The sequence below is a fragment of the Garra rufa genome, chromosome 5 (genome assembly GCF_049309525.1).
Source record: "Garra rufa chromosome 5, GarRuf1.0, whole genome shotgun sequence".
Lineage (NCBI taxonomy): Eukaryota > Metazoa > Chordata > Actinopteri > Cypriniformes > Cyprinidae > Garra > Garra rufa.
In genome coordinates this window covers 35,113,381-35,137,984 of record NC_133365.1, presented here as the reverse complement: position 1 = coordinate 35,137,984, position 24,604 = coordinate 35,113,381, and the positions used below count along the sequence as shown (strand labels likewise).

The 24,604-nt window shown below is 37.7% G+C and overlaps 1 protein-coding gene across 1 annotated transcript in view; it reads left to right on the top strand.

Annotated features, from left to right (window-relative positions):
* The window catches only part of ak8 (adenylate kinase 8), a 30,680-nt gene extending 7,598 nt beyond the window's left edge, over positions 1-23,082 (top strand). The window contains exons 6-13 of the mRNA XM_073841298.1: positions 552-633; positions 798-869; positions 1,290-1,493; positions 6,845-6,976; positions 8,169-8,258; positions 10,990-11,131; positions 22,081-22,161; positions 22,270-23,082. Of these exons, the coding sequence (XP_073697399.1) occupies positions 552-633; positions 798-869; positions 1,290-1,493; positions 6,845-6,976; positions 8,169-8,258; positions 10,990-11,131; positions 22,081-22,161; positions 22,270-22,510 (1,044 nt within the window). The 3' untranslated portion in view covers positions 22,511-23,082. The remainder of the gene's footprint in view (positions 1-551; positions 634-797; positions 870-1,289; positions 1,494-6,844; positions 6,977-8,168; positions 8,259-10,989; positions 11,132-22,080; positions 22,162-22,269) is intronic.
* Positions 23,083-24,604: the final 1,522 nt, after the last annotated feature.

Here is a 24,604-nt window from a genome sequence, read left to right as displayed (position 1 = left end):
ATTTTCAAGGTTTTTATGGATTTAACCCTCCATTTGCCTCCCTGCATGAGACCCCATATGGGCCAGTTTTACTCCTTATTCATACAACAATTTATACATTCATTATTTAGACTGGTACAGGGCAGCAATTTATATGAATTATTCATATAAAATTATTCATTCAAAGCCTATTACTGTTTTTTAAAGTATTTTTCCAGGCAGGATATTGTTTTGCTTATATGAAAACAATTTTAAACAACAATTTAAGCACAGTAGCTGACCCTGGGGAAAAGCAAGTGCATTTATAGAAATGTAAACAGAAAAGCTGTGTGTGTGTGTGTGTGTGTGTGTGTGTGTGTGTGTGTGTGTGTGTGTGTGTGTGTGTGTGTGTGTGTGTGTTTGTTTAAGACAAAATGCAAGGTTTCAGCTGTGTTAATAGCAGAATAGTGTCAGCATCGTCTGTGTCACCAGCAGAGTTGGACTCTGTCACCAGAGAGTTGGATTATTGTTTAAAGCAGATTGTTTGTTCCTTCTCAAGAGAAGTATGTGAATAACATGCATTGTATTTCCAGGGCTGGGTTTTGGAAGCCATTCCCAAGACGCAAGAAGAGGCGCTATGTCTACAAGAAGCAGGCATCACCCCAGATCATGTTGGTTAGTGGCATGTTGTCCAAACACTTTGTTGTTCCCAACTGAAAAACAAGAGGTTTGAATCAGGACTCGATAATGAGGCCGGCCAAATATCCCTCTCGGACTCGCTATCACTCCCCAGAGTATGTGTCAAACTCTAGCGCTTTCTTTTAACTCTTTCCTCGCAGTGATGCTGGAAGCTCCTGATGTCGTCCTGATTGAAAGGAGCTCGGGCAAGAGGATAGACCCTGTCACAGGAGGTAATGTCTGTATGATCATTACACTTTTCTTAGTTCAGAGAGTTGGACTGCGAGACAGGCAGCCAACATGCACTCTTGTTAAAATGCATTTCATTATCTGTGGACCTTGACAGCGCTCAACCTGTTTGCCAAATCCCAAACGGGCCCAGTGTGTCCTCAGGGTTTCAGAAAGCCCAGCTGTAATGAACAAAAGCCAGAGCTCCCTGTAGATTTGTGATGGTGCGAATGCACCATTTCTACATAATTGCCATTTTCCCTTTTGTTTATTTATTATCTCTGTTTATGAATCTTTTTTAGGACATTCATGTCAAAATAAATGCGATGCTAAAGTTTTTTGTATTTTACACAAAATAATTCCACCTCAGCACATATGGTGTATAAAACATGACCTTAGCCACATGATTTCTGTCTACGTTTCAGATGTATATCACATCACCTTCATGTGGCCTGAAAGTGAAGAGGTTGCACAGCGTTTAGAAACACACAGTACACTGATGCCAGCTGATCTTATGGCCAAAAAGCTGCAGAAGTTCCACACAGAAGCTCATGCTCTGAAGCGCACATACCACAGCTGCCTGAAGACCATCAATGCTGACCAGCCCCATGTAGACGTCTTCTCACAGGGTAAACATCACCACCTTCACCTGGTCTGGTACCAGTGACATCCATCTGAAAAATATCTTCTTTTTTTAAATAAATCTCTTTGGAACACAAATTAAGAATTTTTTTATGAAAACCGAAAGCTTTCTGACCCTTCATAAAAACTAAGGCCTAGAAAGTTAATAAGAATTGTTAAAATAGTCCATGTGACATCAGTGGTTCAACCGTAATGTTATGAAGCTACGAGAATACTTTTTGTGTGCAAAGAAAACAAGAATAACAACTTTATTTAACAAATTCTTCTCTTTCGTGTCTCCGCAGCGTGTTCACGAGAGTATACAACGCACAAAAAATATTCTCATACCTTCATAAATTTGAAGTTGCACAGCTTATATTTTAACGATGTCCTCACTACGTTTCTGGGCCTTGAACATGGTAGTTAAGTTGCTGTCTGTGGAGGATCAAAAAGCTCTCGGATTTCATCAAAAAATATTGTATTTTGTGTTCTGAAGATGAACAAAGGTCTTACGAGTTTAGAACGACATGAGGTAATGACATGAGTAATTGTGGCCCTGGACCAATTTTTTGAAATTGAGGTTTATACATCAACCTGAATAGAAAATCTGAATAAATAGGCTTACCAGTGATGTATGGTTTGTTAGGATAGGGCAATATTTGGCTGAGATACAACTATTTGAATATCTGTAATCTGAGAGATTAATAAAAAAAAAAAAAAAAATCTAAATACTGAGAAAATCGCCTTTAAAATTGTCCAAATGAAGTTCTTAGCAATGCATATTACTAATAAAAAATTACGTTTTGATATATTTATGGTAGGACAAAATATCTTCATGAAACATGATCTTTACTTAATATCCTAATGATTTTTGGCATAAAAGAAATATTGATCATTTTGACCCATACAGTGTATTTTTGGCTATTGCTACAAATATACCCATGCTACTTAAAGGAGAAGTTCACTTCCAGAACAAAAATTTACAGATAATTCACTCACCAAGTTTTTACGTGGTGAACGTGCAAAGAGGATCAAACGCATTACAAAAAAAAGGTAAAACAGTGATGCAGGATGGTTTTGAAGTTGGAGGAGAAAATGAGATGGGAGTTTTTTGACCTACCCTAACTGTCTTGAACTGGAATACACAGAGTACACGCAGAGCTAGACAAGACGAGCATTTGAGGTTAAAAAGCATACAAATTGTATTTTTTTTTTAGAAAATAAGATTGTTTTGCTAGAAAAGATTCTCCTTCCTCATCTGGAATCGTTTAGAGCCATTTGAAGCTGCATTTAAACAGCATTTTGAAGTTCAAACTCGCAGGCTCCATAGAAGTCCACTATAGAGAGAGAATTTCTTTACAACTGAAAAAAGATAGACATGAACATCTTGGATGACAAGAGGCTGAGTAAATTATCTGTAACTCCTTTAAGACTGGTTTTGTGGTCCAGGGTCATAATTAATAACATAATTTTTATTTTTGGGTGAACCAACCCTTCAGTTAAAGTCATACAGGTTGGAAATTATATATAGGTGAGTAAATGGTGATCAAATTTAAATTTTTGGCAGCATTTTTGCTATCCCTAGATAGATCTTCTTGTCAAGCTACTGGCTATCGCTGACTTTGAGGTAAAAAATTGATATTAGGTGGTATTTTCCATTGGTTGCTAATTTAATCAAGCAATTTGAATTCAAAACATAGACTGTATCTCTAAAAATGTCTGCAGATCAGGCTTAGGTAGGTCACTGAGTTACATTTAGAGCTTTATAAACATTTCTCCTAATGTAGGGCTGTCCCCGAATAGTCGAAGATTCGATGCATCGATATGCGGAGCCTGATTCGACCACCGATCTCACAGTCGAATCTTCGCGGGTGAAACGAGCATCATACCATTTTGCCAATATGGGGGTGCTCAATGTCTAATTGCACACAGAACTACTGGTTTTGTACGGTTATATTAAGTTATATACAGCCTTTGATTATGATAATGCAGTAAAAACAAAAGTGAAAAGAAAGAAGCGTTCAGTAAATATTTTTAACGTGTTTGTGAATAATTCCAACCTTTATGCGCCCCCGGCTGCTGCGCCTCGCGTTTTGCAGGAGCGCTCTGAGCGCCTGAAGTTGAAAAAAAAAAAAAATCAACTCTGAGCGGAAAAACACCCAACGTCATTCGCGTTCTTTTCCATTGTCCAATCGAATGAATGGAGATGCGGGTCTTCTGTTGTGATGGCGAAAGTTTACCGTTGCTTAAAAAGTCCGGAGACTGCAAGAAATGGAGGAGAAACCTTTGGTGTCTATCGTGGGTAACCCGGAGCTGTATTATTTAGGGTTTCTGCTAATATGACAGTTTACTTAACAGCAAAAAACTAAGTTAGAGCGCTCGCGCTATAATCCTTTGAATTGACTGACAGGACAGCTGTTTTGGTCGTTGCTTAGCAACATAAAAAAACCGCAGCACACTGCTCTTTCATTAAAAGTCACCAAAAAAGGCAGTGCTGTGCGCCTCGCGTTTTTAGAACTAAAAGACGCGTTCTGTGTTTTTATTTAAACCTAAATAAGTTTGTCTGTCAGTTGGCAGGCAGTTTTGGTCGCTTATAAAATAAAATAAAAATAGTTTTACCCTCCTGCTGACTATAGTGTCGTGCCCCTCCCAACCCATTCACACACGCACATAAGATGATTCGACTATCGGTCGACTATAGAAAGATTCGAAAATTCTGATTCGACTATGAAAATTCATAGTCGGGGACAGCCCTAATCACCTAACTGTGATGAGCCAAGATCTACCGCCCCTATTGGTCGGAGGTCAGAAGCACGGCGGCTGCATTCAGAGGCAGTGATTGACCTGCTTGTCAGGCACTCTGCCAGTCGAGGAGGTTGCCTCAGGCAGCTCTGCAGGCACAGACTATCCCATGAGAACCTGGGCAGGGATGAGCGGTCCTCGCCAATTACATTAAAACCATCTGAATACAACCTGTCTAAATATTATATCGCTCAACTTGACAAAATAATTTTGTCACTTCCCTTCCTTTAGTTGTGAGGTAGAGCTAGGCGGTGAATATTTAAACCACTCTTTGCATACATCACTTTGACTGTGGCATTAGGCAGGTTAGCAGCATTTTGTGAAATTCATACCACAGTTTTTTAATAATAAAGATGCATATTTATCATACGAATGAGTATGCATGAATACTGATAGCCAGTCATTCTATATTAAGGGCAGCATTTTTAGAGAGATTTGTCATAAAGCAACCTCTGTCTATCACTTTTACAATATTTTGCCAGCTCAAGCTACATAAACATGAGCTGGGAGAAATTCAAATCCAATTTTGGATTGGTTTCTTTCGCTTTTTCATAGAAGTGAGGCGTATCTGGGGGGAAATAAAAGCTCATTTAGTCTCATGGCACATTAGTATTAAATCCAAAATGCTCCATTGAGTACCTATCAAGGAAGCGGCCCTCCAGCCTAATGGTTTTGTGCTGTGGGCTTGGTTTGTAAATTGTAGATTTAGGACAGCATGCCATTATGCCTTAATCTTGACTTAACTGCACCTGATTTTCTTGATACGTCTAAATGGAGGGCATTAAATAAATATTTGAGATAAACTCTGCCATAAAACATTCATAAACCCATACTGAGGAGCAAACAGCAATAAGGCTGTCATCTTAATTCTTGATTAGCGCTAATTCAGCATGCGGTTTGATTGTAGCGTTGCTAGTTTCCCCCTGACTTAGCCTTTTAGCGCATTAACATGTTTTGCATATTAAGCATTTATCATGTTGTTGTATAACAATTAGCAGCATAAAGGGCTGGATGAGAGGGACTCATTAGTTATGATTAGGCTGTTGTTAATCATGGCACATTAGAATGGCGGCTCGGCGCAGGTTCCAGACAAACAGCATTGTTGTGAGTAAGACCCAACTGCAAACAGATGGCTACGACGTGGATGTCACACTACAAGCAAATGCCCCCGTGGACATGAAAGGAAGACTCTAATGATTAATTAATCGAGTGGCTTTATATTCGGTTTAGTGGCAATCTCTGTTTATGATCTGAGCGAATGGGCTGTCACCAGCCACACAAATGTGCTCTATTATCTTACTCCATTAAACATTCAATAGAATCTATCTGTGCCCGCATTGTGTTGTTTTGTATTGAAGTACGATACGGTACTAAACAATCACTATAGGGTTAGAGAAAATTCTGTTTAATCTGTGTTTGGTTGCACAAAATGTTTTGTAATGCATGTCATTCAAAAGTTTGGGGTCATTTTAAATAAATACTGAAAAATTAATCCTGAAAAAAGATTTCCACTAAAATATTTAGCACTATTAAGCACTATTACTTAATACTCAGTATTAAGACGTGTTTCCTGAGTGCAAAATCAGCATATTATTTCTGAATGATTATGGAAGACTAAATTACATTTTTAAAATATATTATAGTTAAAGGATTAAATCACTTCCAGAACAAAAATTTACAGAAAATTTGCTCATCTCCTTGTCATCCAAAATGTTCTTGTCTTTCTTTCTTCAGTCATAAAGAAATTATGTTTTTTGAGGAAAACATTTCAGGAATTTTCTCCATATAGTGGACTTCTATAGTGCCTACGAGTTTGAACTTCCAAAATGCAGTCTAAATGCAGCTTTAAAGGGCTCTAAACGATCCCATCTGAGGAAGAAGGGTCTTATCTAGTGAAACAATTGTTTACAATTTATACACTTTTTAACCACAAATGCTCATATGTTTTACCTTTTTTTAAAGGACATTTGACCTCTTTTGCATGTTCACTTTGAAAAGTACTGGGTCAGTACTTCTGCAGCGATGTATGGCGCTTTTTTTATTTTTTAAATAACCGATCGTTTCTGTAGATAAGACCCTTCTTTCTCGACTGGGATCAAGAGCCCTTTTAAGCTGCATTTAAACTGCATTTGAGAAGTTCAAACTTGTGGGAACCATAGAAGTCCTCTATAAGGATCATTTCTTTACGACTGAAGAAAGAAAGACGTGAACATCTTGGATGACAAGGGGGTGAGTAAATTATCTGTACATTTTTGTTCTGGAAATGAACTAATTCTTTAATACAGCTATTTGAAATTGTAATAATATTTCACAATATTACTGTTTTTTTAAATATTAATAGAGCTCACTGTATGAAAAGAGCTGTAATGAGCATAAGAGACAAGATACAAGATGTGTATCTTGAATGCATTTGTAGTGCCACTGAGAGCTAATTTAAATTTTAGCTTGAAAAATAGATATTGATTGAAAATGTGTTTATCTAAACATTTTGGTCACACATTTTGCACTGTTACATATTATGTCACATTCATTTGATTATTTTGTATTTATGTTTTAGTGCTGAAATACGTCTGTACTCCACGTCACTCTCTCTCACCCTACACTCCCAGAATCCTACTGTTTGGACCCCCAAGTTCAGGAAAGAGTCTTCAGGCAAAACTAATTGCTCGGAAATATGGCGTTGTCAACAGTAAGCTCCTCCTCAAGTTCTGCTGTCACTTTTCATCTGTACTTTTTCTTATCTACAAGCTTCAACGTTGTTAAAAGAGTAGTTTAGTCAAAATGTGATATGTTGTCATTATTTACTCATCCTCTTGTAGTTTCAAACAATTATGCTGTTGTTTTCTTCCTGTGGAACACAAAAGTAGAAATTTTCAAAGAATCATTACACAGCTCTTGACTTCAGGTCATTGATTTGGCAAGTCACAAGGGTTCAGAACAACATGGGAAAGAGTAAATAATGACCAATGAGCAGAGCTGGATATTAACAGATTACACGCATGTAATCTAATTTACGTTATCAGATTCCAAAAATGAAGTACTTGCAATTAGATCAAATTACATTTTAAAATACTCGTAATTAGACTACAGTTACTTTGTTATGGAGTACATGATTACATTATTTACACAATAGCAATAAATGATTCAGAATTTATTGATTCTCCCTAATTCCTCCTTGTCATCTTAAATTTTCCTTTCTAAAACAGCCTACATCTCATATACACTCAAAAAGTCTTGTAGATCTTTACATAGAGGTCAGTCATTAGTCAGACACAGTATTTGACCACTGGATTTACAAAAATCATTTCAGATTTAAAGGATTAGCTCACTTCCTGAGCAAAAAATTATATAGAGAATGTACTTACCCCCTTGTCATCCAAGATGTTCATGCCTTTCTTCATGCCTTTCTTTAGTGGACTTTAGTGGTGCACGTGAGTTTGAACGTCCAAAATGCAATTTAAATGCAGCTTCAAAGGGCTCATTTTTTTCCCACAGCTTCAAAATCATCCTACATTGCTGTTTTACCTTTTTTTTTGTAAAGGGCGTTTGACCTTCTTTGCATGAATACACTTCATGTTGTTAATAACAACAAATAGAATATATTTTTATTTATATTGTTTAAATCAATGTGATCAACGAGTTCAGAAGTAATCTAGAAGTAGTCTGATTATATTACCTAAAATGTATAATGTAATGGAATACATTACTGGCTACAATTTTTGTCATGTAATTTAGAATCAGTAATGGATTATAATTTGTAAGTAATCTACCCAGCCCTGCTAATGAGTAACCTATTGTACAGTGTCCATAGTTTAATGTTGTTTATTTCAAATTATTCTACTAACTTTCTTCTTTTATCTCTTATGTCTCTGTCACTGGAGTTTGTTGTGGTGAGCTTCTGAAGGCTGTGTCAGCTGATGAGAGCCATATGGGGGAGCTCATTAAACCCTACCTGGAGTCAGAACAGCAAGGTATGCCTCCTCACCTCCACTATACCTACTGCCAAATGGGTCAATCATACAGAACAAGTGCAACCCCAGTCTGTAAGCTGCAGAGTTCTGTTTCCTGCTTTTGACCAGATAATTGGACCCCCTACAGCCAGAATAGTCTGGTCGGTGAACATGTTGTGCTATATTCGCATGTATGACATTAGTTTATGGTAAATGCATTGTAAATGATAATCATATAATTTGCTGTATATAATTCAGTTGACATGTTTTCCTACTTTTAAACAAAATCACAATAATTGCTGACTTCTTACTCTGCAGGTTTCTACTTTTATATTTTGAACACACCATGTCTTGATAATCTGTGACCTTTCATTCATCCTCATCATTTCCTTCCCATCTCACACCCTCTGTGTCTGTCCAACACCTTTCTGTTGGAAATCCCTCAGAGACCATAAGCAAATATATATATCTATAGTCCCGCCCCCCAGAGAATGCATTCAGCCGCTGGGACTGCCAATCATTGCCTTTATCACAGCTCCGGCCCGAGCCACTTGCCTTGAGCAAGTTTCATTAATTTAATAAAGATTCTTAAGGGATGCAAAGCACAGAACGTAAGCTTGCATTTCTGTGTTTTTTTTTTTATCTTTACTTTTTGACACTTTCATTGATAAGATAGTAAAGAGAAGACAAAAAATTAGAACAAGAGAAAGAACAGAACTAGGAATGACGCAAGCCAGATTCAAACTTGCATCGCTTGTCATCGTCATCGTTTTACGATTCACATTCTTAGCATTAAATCAAATAGTTCAACCAAAAAAGAACATTCTGTCATTATTTACTCACTCTGCACTCATGTCAGTCCAAACCTCACCTTCCTTCTTCTGTGTAACACAAAAGAAGATGTTTAAAGTCCAAACAACATTAAACTTTTATTGTACGAAAAAACTCAAAGAATTTTCTTTTGTTTGATAGAATGATACAAAGGTTGTGATTTATTAATGAAAGTTATTATAAAGTGCTACCAGATCATATTTATTTTAATATATATGGAATACTGTAGAAATAAACATATTGTGGTTCCTACAGAAGTCTTGAGAGTTGACTAAATATGACTGTCAGATTTGTCAGAGCATGTTAAGTATCTTTTCAGCTCTAGCAGTATGTGTCACGTGCAACATATGTTCATAAATTCATGTTGCGTGTTTGTTGAAGTAGCAATGTGTGCATAAGAAATGCTATGTAAATGTTTTGTTAGCTCGTATTCCATTGCCTTGTTGAACAGGGTTGCGGTATCCTGGGAGAGAGGGATTTTTGTGCCTTCTCTCTCTCTCTTTTGGCACTCTCCCCCCTTTTCCTGTGACAGTGAGGATTTGAGGCAGGGAGCTTGCCTAAATAATTTACAAGTTGATTAATGGCCTCACAGGGGTATAATTAGGCGATGGAGAGATGGTGGCTAGTGTAACCAGTACAGTGCTTCTGGGATTTGAGAAGCCGGATTATTAAGCAAACCAAAAAATAGTCTTAGCAGAAGTGAAGAAGGAGAGGAAAGAAAGAAAGAAGAGGAAGCCTCTCCAGGCTGCCTGATGTTTGAAGCAGGGCTGCAGAGATAGGCAAGAGGCTGTGCGCGTTTGATGTGGAAATTGGACAGTTTGAAACCGTCGACTTTAATTTTTCACCAGCTGCGGGGACCCCCCTGGGTGCCAGCTTGCGTTCCTTAAAGAATGCTGTTCTATTTTCTCTTCACCCTCATTATTTGTTTGTCCTCCGCCGCTCTTGTTAATTTTCCCGCAGCATCACGAGCGCTACCCTCCTCTACTGCGCTTTCCGTCAGTTTTAAGAGGTGCCATCATCCCCTTAAACAATTCGCTTATGTTGCCTGTCAGCCGGCCGTCGACGGCTTTTGTACTCTGAGAGGGACCCGTGAAATATCTTCAAAAGACAAAATGTACATACATGAATTTAAATGACAGCGTGTCTGCTAATTATTTATCACCTCACATCTGAATAAACCGCCTTGATTTGATAGGGATACAAACAAAAGCCACGTCCTTGACAACACCACTTGATGATTAGATCACTGATGCTTAGCATAGAGATGATGTTGTTTCAGTTTTCCTCAGACCATCTCCTTAATTTAATCATCTTAATGGGGCACTCCAGCTCTCTAGATGCCCCGCACCTCAGTTTAAGTGAAACATTCATTTAGTTTTCTGTCCGCTTGTGCCCGTTTGTTTTTGAATCTGCTTCAATTAACTGTTTATTTGCTACTTTACACCCTAAAACTCCATCCTACATCTGCATCTTTCATATTTCTAAAAGTTCTCATGCTGTTTTTTCTTCGTTCTATAAAGTCTTCTTCCAGTACCTGGAAGAAAGTAAACAAATGAAAGGCCTTTCTCACGTCCGTTAGATCTATAACACTGTGATCTGACGTCCTACAGGGAGAAACGTATACAGTATTTCAAACAAATGCTAAGCAGGTGTGTTTGTGTGTGCATCTCATGGGGTAAACCCCCTCTGAACAACATATTTACAGTATATAGGGCTAGTGTCATTCAAAGGACACAGCGAGTTGATTCTCAGGAGTCTGAACCTCTTGTGTCACCATTTTTGAGGTTTTCGAAGTTTGTCTTAATGTGATTTCTCTCCCACTCTTGGTATTGTTGTGCTTCTGTCATGTAATTAGGAAGAAGGTATAAATAGGCAATAACCTTATCGTATTATTGCTGTATTTGTGGTTTGATATGTACAGTGCCATCCAGTATAGTCCTGCGGATCCTTACAGAGAGACTGAGTAGGATGGACTGTACCACACGAGGCTGGGTGCTCCATGGCTTTCCTCAAGATGTGGAACAGGCAGAAGAACTCCAAGAGTCTAATTTCATACCAAACAGGTATACAAGTCACTATAAACTGATTTAAGTGGCTATAAATGTTGAAACTCAGCATGTTAACTGCTATTCCATAACTGTGGAAGGCAAATGACCGTACAGGGATCTAAACTGTTATCACAGTGATTTGTACCAATGGATCTCAGTTTGTTTCTCATTCCCTTCTCCCTTTGAATGTAGAAAACAACATCTACACCAACACCACCACAATTTGATTAACTTTTAGTATTTTTGACACTTAAAGGATTAGTTCACTTCCAGAATAAAAATGTTCTGATAATTTACTCACCCCCATGTCATCCAAGAAGTTAGATGTCTTTCTTCCTTCAGTCAGAAAGAAATTAAGGATTTTTCTCCATATAGTGGACTTCAATGGGACCCAAAGGGTTGTAAAACTGAGTTGAAATTGTCATTTCAATGCAGCTTCAAAGGGCTCTACACGGTTCCAGCTGAGGAATAAGGATCTTATCTAGCGAAACAATCTGTCATTTTCTAAAAGAAATTTAAATGTATATACATTTTAACCACAAATACTTGTCTTACACTAGCTCTGCGTCGTGAGTCCGCAACGCCACGCATTACATAATCATGTTGGAAAAGTCATGGAAAAGACATTAAAGGATTACTCCACTTCCAAAATAAAAATTTTCTGATAATTTACTCACCCCCATGTCATCCAAGATGTTCATGTCTTTCTTTCTTCAGTTTTTTGAGGAATATATTTCAGGATTTTTCTCCATATAGTGGACTTCAGTGGTGCTCAATAGATTGAAGGTTTCAATGCAGCTTCATACGGCTCTACACAATCCCAGCCGAGGAACAAGAGTTTTATCTAGCAAAACAATCAGTTATTTTCTAATAAAAAAAATGACAATTTCTATACTTTTTAACCACAAATGCTCGTCTTGTCTAGCTCTGCGATGTGCATGCGTACTCTGTGCAATCCGGTTCAAGACAGTTAAGGTATGTCGGGAGATTTTAAAGTTGGAGAAGAAAATGAGATGGGAGTTTTTCGACCTACCCTAACTGTCTAGACTGTCTAACTGTCTAGTGCACAGAGTACACATCTGCTTTGCAGAGCTAGACAAGGCCCGCATTTGTGGTTAAAAAGTGTATAAATATTAATTTGTTTTAAGAAAATGACCAATCGTTTCGTTAGATAAGACCCTTATTCCTCGGCTGGGGTTGTTTAACTTCAACTTCAAAGGTTGAGCCCTTTGAAGTTGCACTGAAACTGCATTTTTAACCTTCAATCCATTGAGCATCATTGAAGTCCACTATATGGAGAACAGTCCTGGAATGTTTACCTCAAAAAAAAAAAAAAAAACGTAATTTCTTTGCGACTGAAGAAAGAAAGACATGAATATTTTGGATGACATGGGGGTAAGTATATTCTAAGAAAAATCTTATTCTGGAAAAAAAAAAAAAAATCCTTTAAAGGGATAGTTTACCCAGTTCTGTTAATTGTATAGTAAGTTACTAATTCTCATGTTGTTCTAAAAGAAGATATTTTGAAAAATATAATTTTTTGCCACATCAATTACACATGTGAGAATGTCTTTGTTTTTGAAATCTCTTATGCTGCATTTATTTAATCAGAAATACAGCAGAAAAAGTAATATTGTGAAATATTATAATAATTTAATATAATTGTTTTTCATTTTAATATTTAATATTTTTTTAAATGTAATTTATTGAATTTATGATAAAGCTGAATTTTCAATAGCTATTAATCAGTTTTCAGTTTAGCACTGTTGAAAAAACGCTGTGCTGCTTAATATTTTTGCGCAAACCATGACATATGCATCCTTGCTCAATAAACATATTAATTTCTTTCAAAAAGTGTTTTTGACAAGGAACTTTTTCAACTACGCAAGCATGGTGCATTTGCATGTAAGAAAGTGCACTAAATATAAGAGCTATGGGTTCGCCACACTTTGAAAACCACTGGTTTACATTCAGTTCTGTCTTGTATCAATTTCAACCTGGGATTATCTATCCACTGTATAGGACCTTCACAGTGACAGACAGAGATGTAAACATACAGTAGGTGTTCAGAGAACAAAAACAAACAGAGGAGTGTATAAACTGCACTGAATCTTTCACGTTATTACAGTATTTGTGATTTGCGTCTCCTCAGTTATCCTAAATAGTGAGTGTAACCGCAGGGCTCAGATTGCCCTCTCAGATTACCCTTAACTCAGCTGCCCTGGAGGATCTGATGGCACTTAGATTATACAACCTGTCCTCTGTGTGTGTCCCCTCATCAGAGAGCTCACTTTGAGGTTAGGTCATCAGTGAAAATAACCGTGTCCCAATTCTGTCTCCTTTGACACAGAAACAAGAGCAGGAGCACAAATCTGTGCAATAACATTAGGAAAAATGTACATGATCACCGTCGGGCCTCCTTTTCGTATTCTGTTGTTACTCATCATGATTTCTCATCATATTATCCATTTTATGTGCTCTCTGCTATTAAGACTGGATCCCAGAGATCAGCAAGCAGCCATGGTGTCCACTTCCCTCGCTGCTTCTGTGTAGCATGGCCTTATTTCCTCCATTAACAGCCCATGTTGTTTGGGCTAATGGCAGGAGACCTCATTTACATAGCATTAGCGTAATTGATTCGAAGGCCCGTGGTTAGCCTGGCCCTGAAACAATGGGGAGATAATGTTTCCGATGGGCCGATGATGGCCCGATGGCGGCGCTGTACCTGACAGCTTTATTAATTAACAGCTCTCTGGTTACCAGGCTTTAGTGAGGATAAATAAGTCAGCTCCTCCTGGAGCCATGCCAGGGCATGGGCATTTAATAGGTGTCACTGGCAGAAGGGAGAGGGACAGAGTGCAGCAGTGTTGGCATAATGGTTAGATTGGAGGGATCCCTTTACCCATTTCCTGAAAGCGCTCCATTAACAGAGAGCCATTGCCTGCGATAAGTGCCAAGATGATGTTTTTTGCAGGGCACCAGAGTCTTTAGCTTGACAAACTTAGTTACTTTGTGTTGTTAATTTTATGCTAATGTAGATTAAAACCCCAGTGGTTAGTCTTATTTTAAGAGCTTTGTTTTAAAAAGCGATGATAGCATTCTTCATTTTTTAAATTCTTGAATTTTTAATAGACACATTTTTATTGTACATTCTCAGAAAAAAGGTACAAAAGCTGGTACTTATATATGTACACATTAGGTACTAATATATGGACACTTTGAAAAGCTTTTGTACCTTTTTTCTGAGAGTGTACTTTGGCTTTGTGTTGTTCAGATATGCCTACATGACCTATTTGCCTTGCTGAAGATTTTGTAGTGGCAGGTGATTCAAGTAATGGCTGTCTGTTCCAGTTAGCGCTCCATCTTTTGTCATGTAAAGGAAGTTACCTGATCCATGAAAGACGAAAGAGGAAGAAAAGGAAAAAGGACGCTCGCTAATGAAGTTCCCTCATCAGATAAATGAAGATGCCTTTGCTCTGGTTTCTGATGGTGCAATCATCTGATCCTCTTTCAAACGCTGATCAGTCACAGTTAGTGCTGGATGTGTGACACTTTCATTTAGAAGGAAATCTAAAGTAATTATCTATTATTATGTACAGTATGAACCCCAGAGCAATGTGGAAGGCAATGGTTTTAAGGCCCCACATTAACTACAACCATATTTGAAGGTCCCATGATTTTTTCAGTCATTTCTGATTTACTAGAAAAGGATTTTTTAACTCTCGATTTCTAATGATAAGTAATTTTAGATCTTTGCATAACTATAAAAATATATATTCATTAGGGCTGTCCCCGACTATGAATTTTCATAGTCGAATCAGAATTTTCGAATCTTTCTATAGTCGACCGATAGTCGAATCATCTTATGTGCGTGTGTGAATGGGTTGGGAGGGGCACGACACTATAGTCAGCAGGAGGGTAAAACTATTTTTATTTTATTTTATAAGCGACCAAAACTGCCTGCCAACTGACAGACAAACTTATTTAGGTTTAAATAAAAACACAGAACGCGTCTTTTAGTTCTAAAAACGCGAGGCGCACAGCACTGCCTTTTTTGGTGACTTTTAATGAAAGAGCAGTGTGCTGCGGTTTTTTTATGTTGCTAAGCAACGACCAAAACAGCTGTCCTGTCAGTCAATTCAAAGGATTATAGCGCGAGCGCTCTAACTTAGTTTTTTGCTGTTAAGTAAACTGTCATATTAGCAGAAACCCTAAATAATACAGCTCCGGGTTACCCACGATAGACACCAAAGGTTTCTCCTCCATTTCTTGCAGTCTCCGGACTTTTTAAGCAACGGTAAACTTTCGCCATCACAACAGAAGACCCGCATCTCCATTCATTCGATTGGACAATGGAAAAGAACGCGAATGACGTTGGGTGTTTTTCCGCTCAGAGTTGATTTTTTTTTTTTTTTCAACTTCAGGCGCTCAGAGCGCTCCTGCAAAACGCGAGGCGCAGCAGCCGGGGGCGCATAAAGGTTGGAATTATTCACAAACACGTTAAAAATATTTACTGAACGCTTCTTTCTTTTCACTTTTGTTTTTACTGCATTATCATAATCAAAGGCTGTATATAACTTAATATAACCGTACAAAACCAGTAGTTCTGTGTGCAATTAGACATTGAGCACCCCCATATTGGCAAAATGGTATGATGCTCGTTTCACCCGCGAAGATTCGACTGTGAGATCGGTGGTCGAATCAGGCTCCGCATATCGATGCATCGAATCTTCGACTATTCGGGGACAGCCCTAATATTCATTATTAAAGTAATAAAATTTACAGTTGAGGTCAAAAGTTTACACCCCCTTTCAGAATCTGCTAAATGTTATTTAGTACTGACCTGAATTAGCTATTTCACATAAAAGATGTTTACATGTAATCCACAAGAGAAAATAATAGTTGAATTTTGTGTCTCATTCAAAAGTTTACATACACTTGATTCTTAATACTGTGTTCTTACCTGAGTGCTCCACAGCTGTGTTTTTTTATTTTATTTTATTTTTAGTTATAGTTGTTTATGAGTCCCTTGTTTGTCCTGAACAGTTAAACTGCCTGCTGTGCATTATTCAGGTAAGAACGCAGTATTAGGAATCAAGTGGATGTAAACTTTTGAACGGAGTCATTTTTTTAAATAAATTCATTTATTTTCTCTTGTGGACTATATGTAAACATATTTTATGTGAAATATCTAATAGTTTAGCTTTTAAGTTTAGTTCTTAAAAGTTTAGCATATTTTAATGCTTGTAATGTCTCATTTTAAATCATTTAAGTCATCTTGAGTTCTTTTTTTTTTGTTGAGGCCCTCTGGTTGAGAACCACTGGTTTAAGAAATACTTAAAAATGCTCAAAAGTAGAATTCTGTCATCATTACATATCCTGGCTGCTCTTTTCCATGTAATGAACATGAAGGTACCATGAAAGTATTATAAAAGTCGTCCTTACAGCTTGTGGTCTAAATTTCAAAATCACTGAAGCTGTGTTATAGATTTGTGAAACAGAAATGTATTATCTTTTTTAAATCTTGACATCTGCCCTGGCTCATGAACAGGTTTCAGCGATTCATTCATAAATCAAACTGATCCAGTTCTCAAATTCTCTTTGGTCTGTTTTCTTACATAAAACTATTGTTTGACTTCAAAAGACTTGAAATATATATCACAAGTCATATGGACCACTTTTATGAAACATTTATGGTGCTTTTTCGGTTTTATAGTTTGGCAGCTCTCATTCATTTTCATTATATGGAAAACAAAGGCCATGATATTCTTTAAATATTCATCTGTTGTGCTCTACCAAATACAGAAGGTCATGAAGGTTTGGAACAACACGATGGTGAGCAAATGATTAAAGAATTTTAATTTTCAGGTGAACTATCCTTTTTAAATTAATATTATGCCCCTTTTTACAATATGTAATATTTCAGCTCACAATACCCCACCGATCATTAATTATATCATTTTTAATGCCTATTTTGAAAGAAAGCAGAAACACAGTGTTTTCATGCATGTTTCTTTAAATGCAAATGAGCTGCTGCTTCCCACCCCCTTTTCCAGAATAGGACTGTGCCTTTACAGCTCGTAGCTCAGATACTCTGCCAAAAAACATCTGTTTGGTTTTGATTATCATGTCTGTCACACTAAACTCATGCATTTTAAACCATATTAGTTTAATGTCTGATTTACAGTTTTCTGAGTGCACAAATCCGAAGCACGCAAACAGAAAGCGGCTGTCACACAGCATGTGAGTACTAAACTAAGGCCTCGTTTACACTGCAGGTCTTGATGCCCAATTCTGATTTGTTGCCTATATCCGATTTTTTTGGCTGTCCATTTACACATTCTTTCAGTGGTGACCAATATCTGATTCATGCGTTTACACTTGCCATACCATCTTAAACATTGCGCATGCGTTGTCGTTTACCTCCTTTACATGTGCTTCCTCCTGAGAATAATATGTGAACAGTGCTGATCAAACGAGTCACAATTAACAAATTTTTAAAAAATATGATGCATGATTTGTTGAACTACGCTACACCCATTTGAAGTGGATAGAGTCAGCAAAGTTGATAATGAGAAAGATTCAAGTTTTCCTCCAGTTCTTTTCTTATTAATAATTACTATATTAAACATCACAATACAGCTATTTTTTATTTTATCTTTGCTATTATAAATAAGAACAGATGCGAAAAAAACTGTATAACAAATAGCCTAGAAAGAAAGAAATAATGCATTACCTTTATCATTTTACATTAAACAAAAGCATTCATGTGTGAAAAACAAATACTTAAATGTGTTTATTGGAAGTAAATTGATTATTAAAACTACAAAAGCAGTTTAAAGAAGTGCAGCGAGTGATTCCCTCTTTTCTTTTATGTTTAGGTTAACATTAATGAGACAGACTACTGTACAGATATACTGTAATGCACGAATCACATATAATGTTACACATCAGATGTTTTTCCCCAACAATTCCCCAAGCGTTCACTTAAGACAAAACAGATTATGTTTGCGTGAATACTGAAATACTGTAATTCTGTGTATATGTGTATTTATTGGGTTTGCGCACCATCGAAAGCGTGTTATGCGCACACTTTAGATGACAGTCAGCGTGAGAAGTGAGCAGAGAAAAGGTAATCCTCTCAGTAAATGTACAAATAAAGAAACTTTTAGATGTCTAATCACTATTTGGAGCATTTGAAATTGCTAGACAGGGCTTAATAAACAAATTTTTGTGAAAACCTCAACCGACATTTTTCACTTTTTCACCATTTTGCCTGTACCTAAAAATATCCTGTGCACATTTACACTCATTTTGCCAGCAAGCGTAACATAAGACGCCATTTAAAATGCGGAGGAGTACAAACTGTAGCAATTTTAATGACGTACAGAATGCAATGCCTCAGAAAATCCGATCTGTCTGTTTACATGACAGTCGCATTGGCACATATCCGATTTATATCTGATTTTTTTGCCATGAATGGGGCCTGAAACCGATCTCGAAATATCCGAATGCATGCGTTTTTTACCTGTTTACACTGTCATAGAACAGATCCGATCTGTGTTACAAATGAGCAAAAAATCAGAATTGGGTCGCATTTAACTGACAGTGTAAACGGGGCCTAAGTTCACTTTCATGTCTTATTGCGCTTAAACTGTCAAATACACACATGTTTATGTTAAAAACACACAGGAGTTACAAAAACAGTCAGTTATGTCTGTGAAAGTAAACAGCTGGGAAGAAAATCACGTTTATATTAGATATGTGTGGCAGCAGCATAATATACAGTCAATAAATCAATATATCCACTGCTCTCTTGTCTCCTCTGAGGCTGAGACTCTAAATAGTGCTCTGTGCTCGTCTGTGCAGCCAAAGACAGAACAGTTACCATGCTTTGCTCAAACTTTTGCGAACCTGCGAAAACAAAATGACAGCATTGTGGGTGAAAACGTGCAGATTAAGGGGCGGTAATATTATAATAAGCACTTTTTTCATATGCTTGCAGAAAAAGGCTTACCAAAACTAAGTTACTGGGTTGTCCTTTTTCATGTTTTCTGGGTTGGTAGATGTACTGGGGACCCGATTATACCACTTAAACACAGAGTCAGATTTTCATTATATGTCACCTTTAAATGAAAGGTGGCACAAAATAAAAGAGCTTCTGTAAAGACCCATGTCCAAATCCCTCTTGCGTGATCATTCTCGGATCGTACAGAAGGTCATTCTTACTACTTCAGTTTCGCTGGTCTCGCTCCCACCCCTCAGTCTTTAACTACTCTCCAGTTTGGCTAGTCATCAGCCTCTTACAGCATTGACACGCTTGCAAACAATCAGAGTCTTTGGGAGCTTTAAAATATGCATGGCTACCTGTGACAGGTAGATAAAGAAGAGCAATTAGCCATGTAATCTAAGAGTCTGGCCCAATTACCTGCTCTCTCTCTCTCCCTCTCTGTTTCCACCTGCACTGCGCTCTTGCTCTCTATTACTTAAATGAATTTCATGTGTCCGCTCCCCATCAAATCAAGCAACACTTCCTCTGATTGGCTTATCAATTATACAGCAGGGGCAGCATTACAATTTAATCAGTGGTAAACATTGCCGTGGCCACCTGTAAAGAATCTTTCCCTCATTAATTTCTTAATTTGGAGAGATAGAAAGGGAGGCAAAGGGGCTGACGGGAGCGGCAGCGCTCCGAGAGATCGGATAGACCGAGACCTTCTTGGATCACTTCAGCTCAGCGAGTAAACTGAAGAACAAAAGGGTCAAAGGTTACCATCTACTTAATGTATACCGTATACCAGTGAAAGAACAGAAATGCCCACACACACATATACTGGTGGCAGGATGTGCTAAGACTGTGGTTCGTGATCATTTGTAGCAGCTGAGGACTGTCAGGCTCTTGTTATCTGCCTTGTTTTAGTCAGTCATTTGTTAGAGGATCTCAAGCTGTCATGTAAGAAACATCTAATGTAAATCAATTCATCTTGTACTGCTCCCCCCACATAAAAAGTGGGGGAATGAGAAGAAAGACGAACACAAGCCCCCACCCTCCCATCCTCCAGCCTCAGACACAACGCACAATCCTTTTGCTCCTCCACGTTTATAAATATTTCATGAGGAAGCATAAATATTAATTCTAATAGCTTTGCAGAGTAGTTATTATTTCTTTTTTAAGACAAATATTCATTAAAAATTGAGAGAAGCCTTTTTCTGAAATAATTAAACCTACACACACACACAAGCACGCACACACATTATCATGCCTTTTAAACACATCAAATATCTTGCATTTTCACTCTAGACTAATAGTCAGTTAAAGCACCATGTCTCCTTTGTCCATTTCAGAGGGCTCTGTGGTTCACAGTGGTACTGAGAGCCAGGAACACAAAGACATTTAAATATTTTATCAAAAGCACCAACTTAGATCTCTTTCTCCCATTTTCCTTACTTTTCTCAACCCTTTTTTGTGGAAAAGACCTCATGATGTATTGTACAATTCCTACCGGTCTTTATCTATAGGTCCAGAATTGCATTTCACAATCTCAGCCTACGTAAAATGTTTTAGTGGCTAAAAATTAAATAGTGTGCAAGAGGCTGTTAGGTTCATGTCCTCTGGAGGCCTGGGTGAAATCATTTGGGAAAAGGCCGACATGTAAACCCCCCCACCTGACCACACCATTAGGCCCACTTTTGTGTCTGGACAATGTCAAAGCATAATGACCCCTGGGTAGAGACCCCAACATTCCTCTGTTGAAGTCCCCTCGTGGCCCAGGAGAGTGTCCCTGTTTTCCATTATTTTATTCATAATTTATTTAGCTCTAATACCAGCGCATTATGATTATTTCTCTTTGAATGCTAGATGAAGTCTTTATATAATGGAATAATGGATTGATTTTCGCTTGACATGTTATGATTTTTGCAGGCTGTTTGACAGTTGTATGTAGGAATTGTAAGGTATTTAATGGTTCCAGTTCTGGTTTCGCAAAAGGTACACTTCAGTTTTAGGTCAGTAAGATTTGTTCATGTTTTTGAAAGAAGCCTCTTATGTCCCCCAAGGCTGCATTTATTTGACCTAAAATACAGTAATTGTTTTTAAATGATGATTTTATTGTCCTATGTCTTTGACATTTAAAGGGGAAATATCACGAAAATCTGACTTTTCAGTGTTTACATGCTATAATTTATTCAATTCAATTCAATTCAAGTTTATTTGTATAGCACTGCAGCTGTACAGAAAATTTAGGTTCCTACAATATATTTAGTAGCTTACTAGTGGTATGTATGACTACTGTATGTGTGTAATTTATTGATTTATTTACTGTATATTACGCTGCTGCCACACAGATCTAATATAAACATGCAATTTCTTTCCCAGCTGATTACCTTCACAGACATAACCAACTGTTTTTGTAACTCATCTGTGTTTTTAACATAAACTTGTGTGTATTTGACAGTTTAAACGCAATAAGACATGAAAGAGACATTAGTTTAGTACTCACATGCCATGTGACAGCCGCTTTCTTTGCGCATGCTTCGGATGTGTGCGCTCAGAAAACCCTATATCAGAAGTTTAAACTGATATGGCTTTAAAAAACATGATTTCAGCATTTGAGTATCTGGGGCACAAGCTGTAAAGGCACAGCCTTACTTTGGAAAAGGGGGCGGAGAGCAGCAGCTCATTTGCATTTAAAGAGCCATGCACGAAAACAGTGTGTTTCTGCTTACGCTTAAAATAGGCATTTTCAAAATCATATAATAAAAGATCTGTGGGGTATTTTGAGCTGAAACCTCACAGACCCATTCTGGGGACACCTGAGACTTATATTACATATTGTACAAAGAAGCATAATAGGTCTTCTTTAATATCTTTACCATCAGCTTTTTTCTCATGCGATTTGTGAGGATCACAGGTATTATAACAGACTTCCACATGATCTCTGCCTTTCTCCCCCTTTCCCCTCTAGGGTCTTCTTCTTGGAGATGACTGATGACATTGCTATCGAGAGGGTAACACTTAGGGGTGTGGATCCTGTGACTGGAGAATGGTGAGAACAATTGTGCTTAGCACACTGTAAATTTATATGTAAAGAATTGATTCCTCTAGGTTCCACTTAACGCATATCTGCATTCTGTATGTTGTTTGAACTCTGCAGGTATCACAGCATATATAAACCTGCCCCTGGTCCAGAAGTGCAGGCTCGGCTTCGATTTAACCCACGGCATTCAGAGGCACAGCTGCTAAAGAGGCTTAAGGAGTACTGGAAGCATGTAGCGGATCTGCAGGCCTTCTACCCACAGGCCGTGTACATCAACGCTGACCAGGACCCACACAACGTGTTTGAGTCACTGGAGAGTAGGCTAGTAGGCCAACTACCCAAAGTCTTGTCTAACTGAGAAACATATGTGGGCTTATTGTTATACTCTATGCAAAAACAATATCTCTAATCTTTTACCTTACTCTAATGCCACCACACTTGGCTTTCTTTGTTCCGTGAATCCATATAATGCAAGTGAATGGGGCCCTAAAATTGGACGCTTCAAAAACCACACAAAATGAACTTGACGGTAACCTATATGACCCTTTGAATGTCTTCTGAAATGAAAGGTGTGTGTAAGAAGAATACTGATATTTTCAAATTTTTACACTATAAACCATCACTTCTGGCCACTTTAGACAACTGTCAAATGCAGATTCATGAGATTACTTGGCTGGAAGCAATGTTTTATAGTTTAATGTTTGTAAAATCTTAGTTTTTCTCACACACATCTATCATTTTGCTTCAGAAGACTTTGACGTGTTTGTTTCACGGAAATTGCATCAACTTTGATGGTCCCATCCATTTGCATTATATGTATATGTATAACTCAAAGAGACGGACTGTTTCACAAAAGAAAGAAAGCCATACACATCTGGGATGGCATGACAAAAAAATTAGATTTTAGATTTTAAATTTTAGATTTCTCTGTTTTTCTCCATTGTTCACAAGTCTTAATAAACTGCTTATAAATTTGACTTTGATAACCTTTTCTTGGTCGTATTTCTCTTACATTTTAATCAACACTCCCACATCTCTAAATTCATCAAGGGAAAAATACATTACACAACGATGTAGTCATTCTTGCCATCTGACCGTGTGTGAACTCATGGGAGTGCATGGCACCTGCTAATTCAACGTATGTTTAATTAACATAGCGAGAAATAGCAGACTGGCCGGACCCTTTGTGCTGGGCAGTATTAGTCCCGCTTCAGTGGTCTCATGCTAAGGAAACCAGTCGATGCTGCTTTGATTATTAAATTCACTCTCCTTCTCTCTTCTTTTCTTTGAGGTCACTGGCTGACTCCCACTGGGGGGAAAGGAGTTAAGTACACTGGTTAGAAGAACATGTTAACAGGCTGATTTTTAAATTCCCCTCAGATAGTGTGCTATGACAGGCAGACACTGACTTAATTACAGCAGATGAGGTCCAGAATATGCATCTCCTCTGAATATGTAAACACGAGGGCCAGCGTATATCCAAAGGGAGAGCAGGCTACAAAAATGAAATGCGTCTGGATGAGGAAGTATTCCCTGAGCTCCCCCTGGTTCTGTAGCACTCTAATCTGTTTATACTCTGAACAAAGACTGATTTTCAACAAAGGTTTTATTTTAAATCTGTACTATGTAGGAAAAAATGTTAGAAGGATTCATATTTAGGCTTTATACAGTACAGTGTGCAGGGAAAAGGTGCTTAAAGGGATAGTTCACCTAAAGATGATAACCCTGTCATCATTCGCACACCCTCATGTCATTCAAAACCTTTATGACTTTCTTTATTCTCTAGAATACAGAATGTTGGTAAACAAACAGTTTTGGTTCCCGTTGACTTCCATTGTATGGACAAAAATACAATGGAAGTCAAAGGGACCCAAAACTGTTTGGTTACCAGCATTTCTTCAAAATGTTTTATTTGTGTTCCACAGAAAGTCAATCATACATGTTTGGGATGACATGAATAAATGATGGCGAAATTTTCATTTTTGGGTAGACTATCTCTTTAAAAGCTCTCATAAAATGGTATACACTATAACCCCGTAGTACGGAGCCCCTTACGTCACCTGTAGAAGAAAAATAATTAATCCGTGGGGACGGTTTTGCAATTCGTTCCCTCAGTTTATAAACCGTACTCACGAATTCTTAAACTGTTCCCTCGGTTTAACAATTTGTGCCCACGGATTAACAAACCGTACCCACGAATTTCCAATCCGTGCGCTCAGATTTTGTAAACCGTACCCTCGGATTTTGAATCCGTACCCACAAAATCATAATCCGTGCGCACGCTTTCGCAATCCGTTCCCACAGTTTGTAAACTGCTCTCACGGATTTGTGATTATGATAAGCTTTTCGCCCAGAGTTAGATGCATGCTGCACTATTAATGTTATTATTAAATAAGGCCTATTATTACATTGCATTTAGTTTGAGAGCAAAGGAATGGCAACATAACCTGTA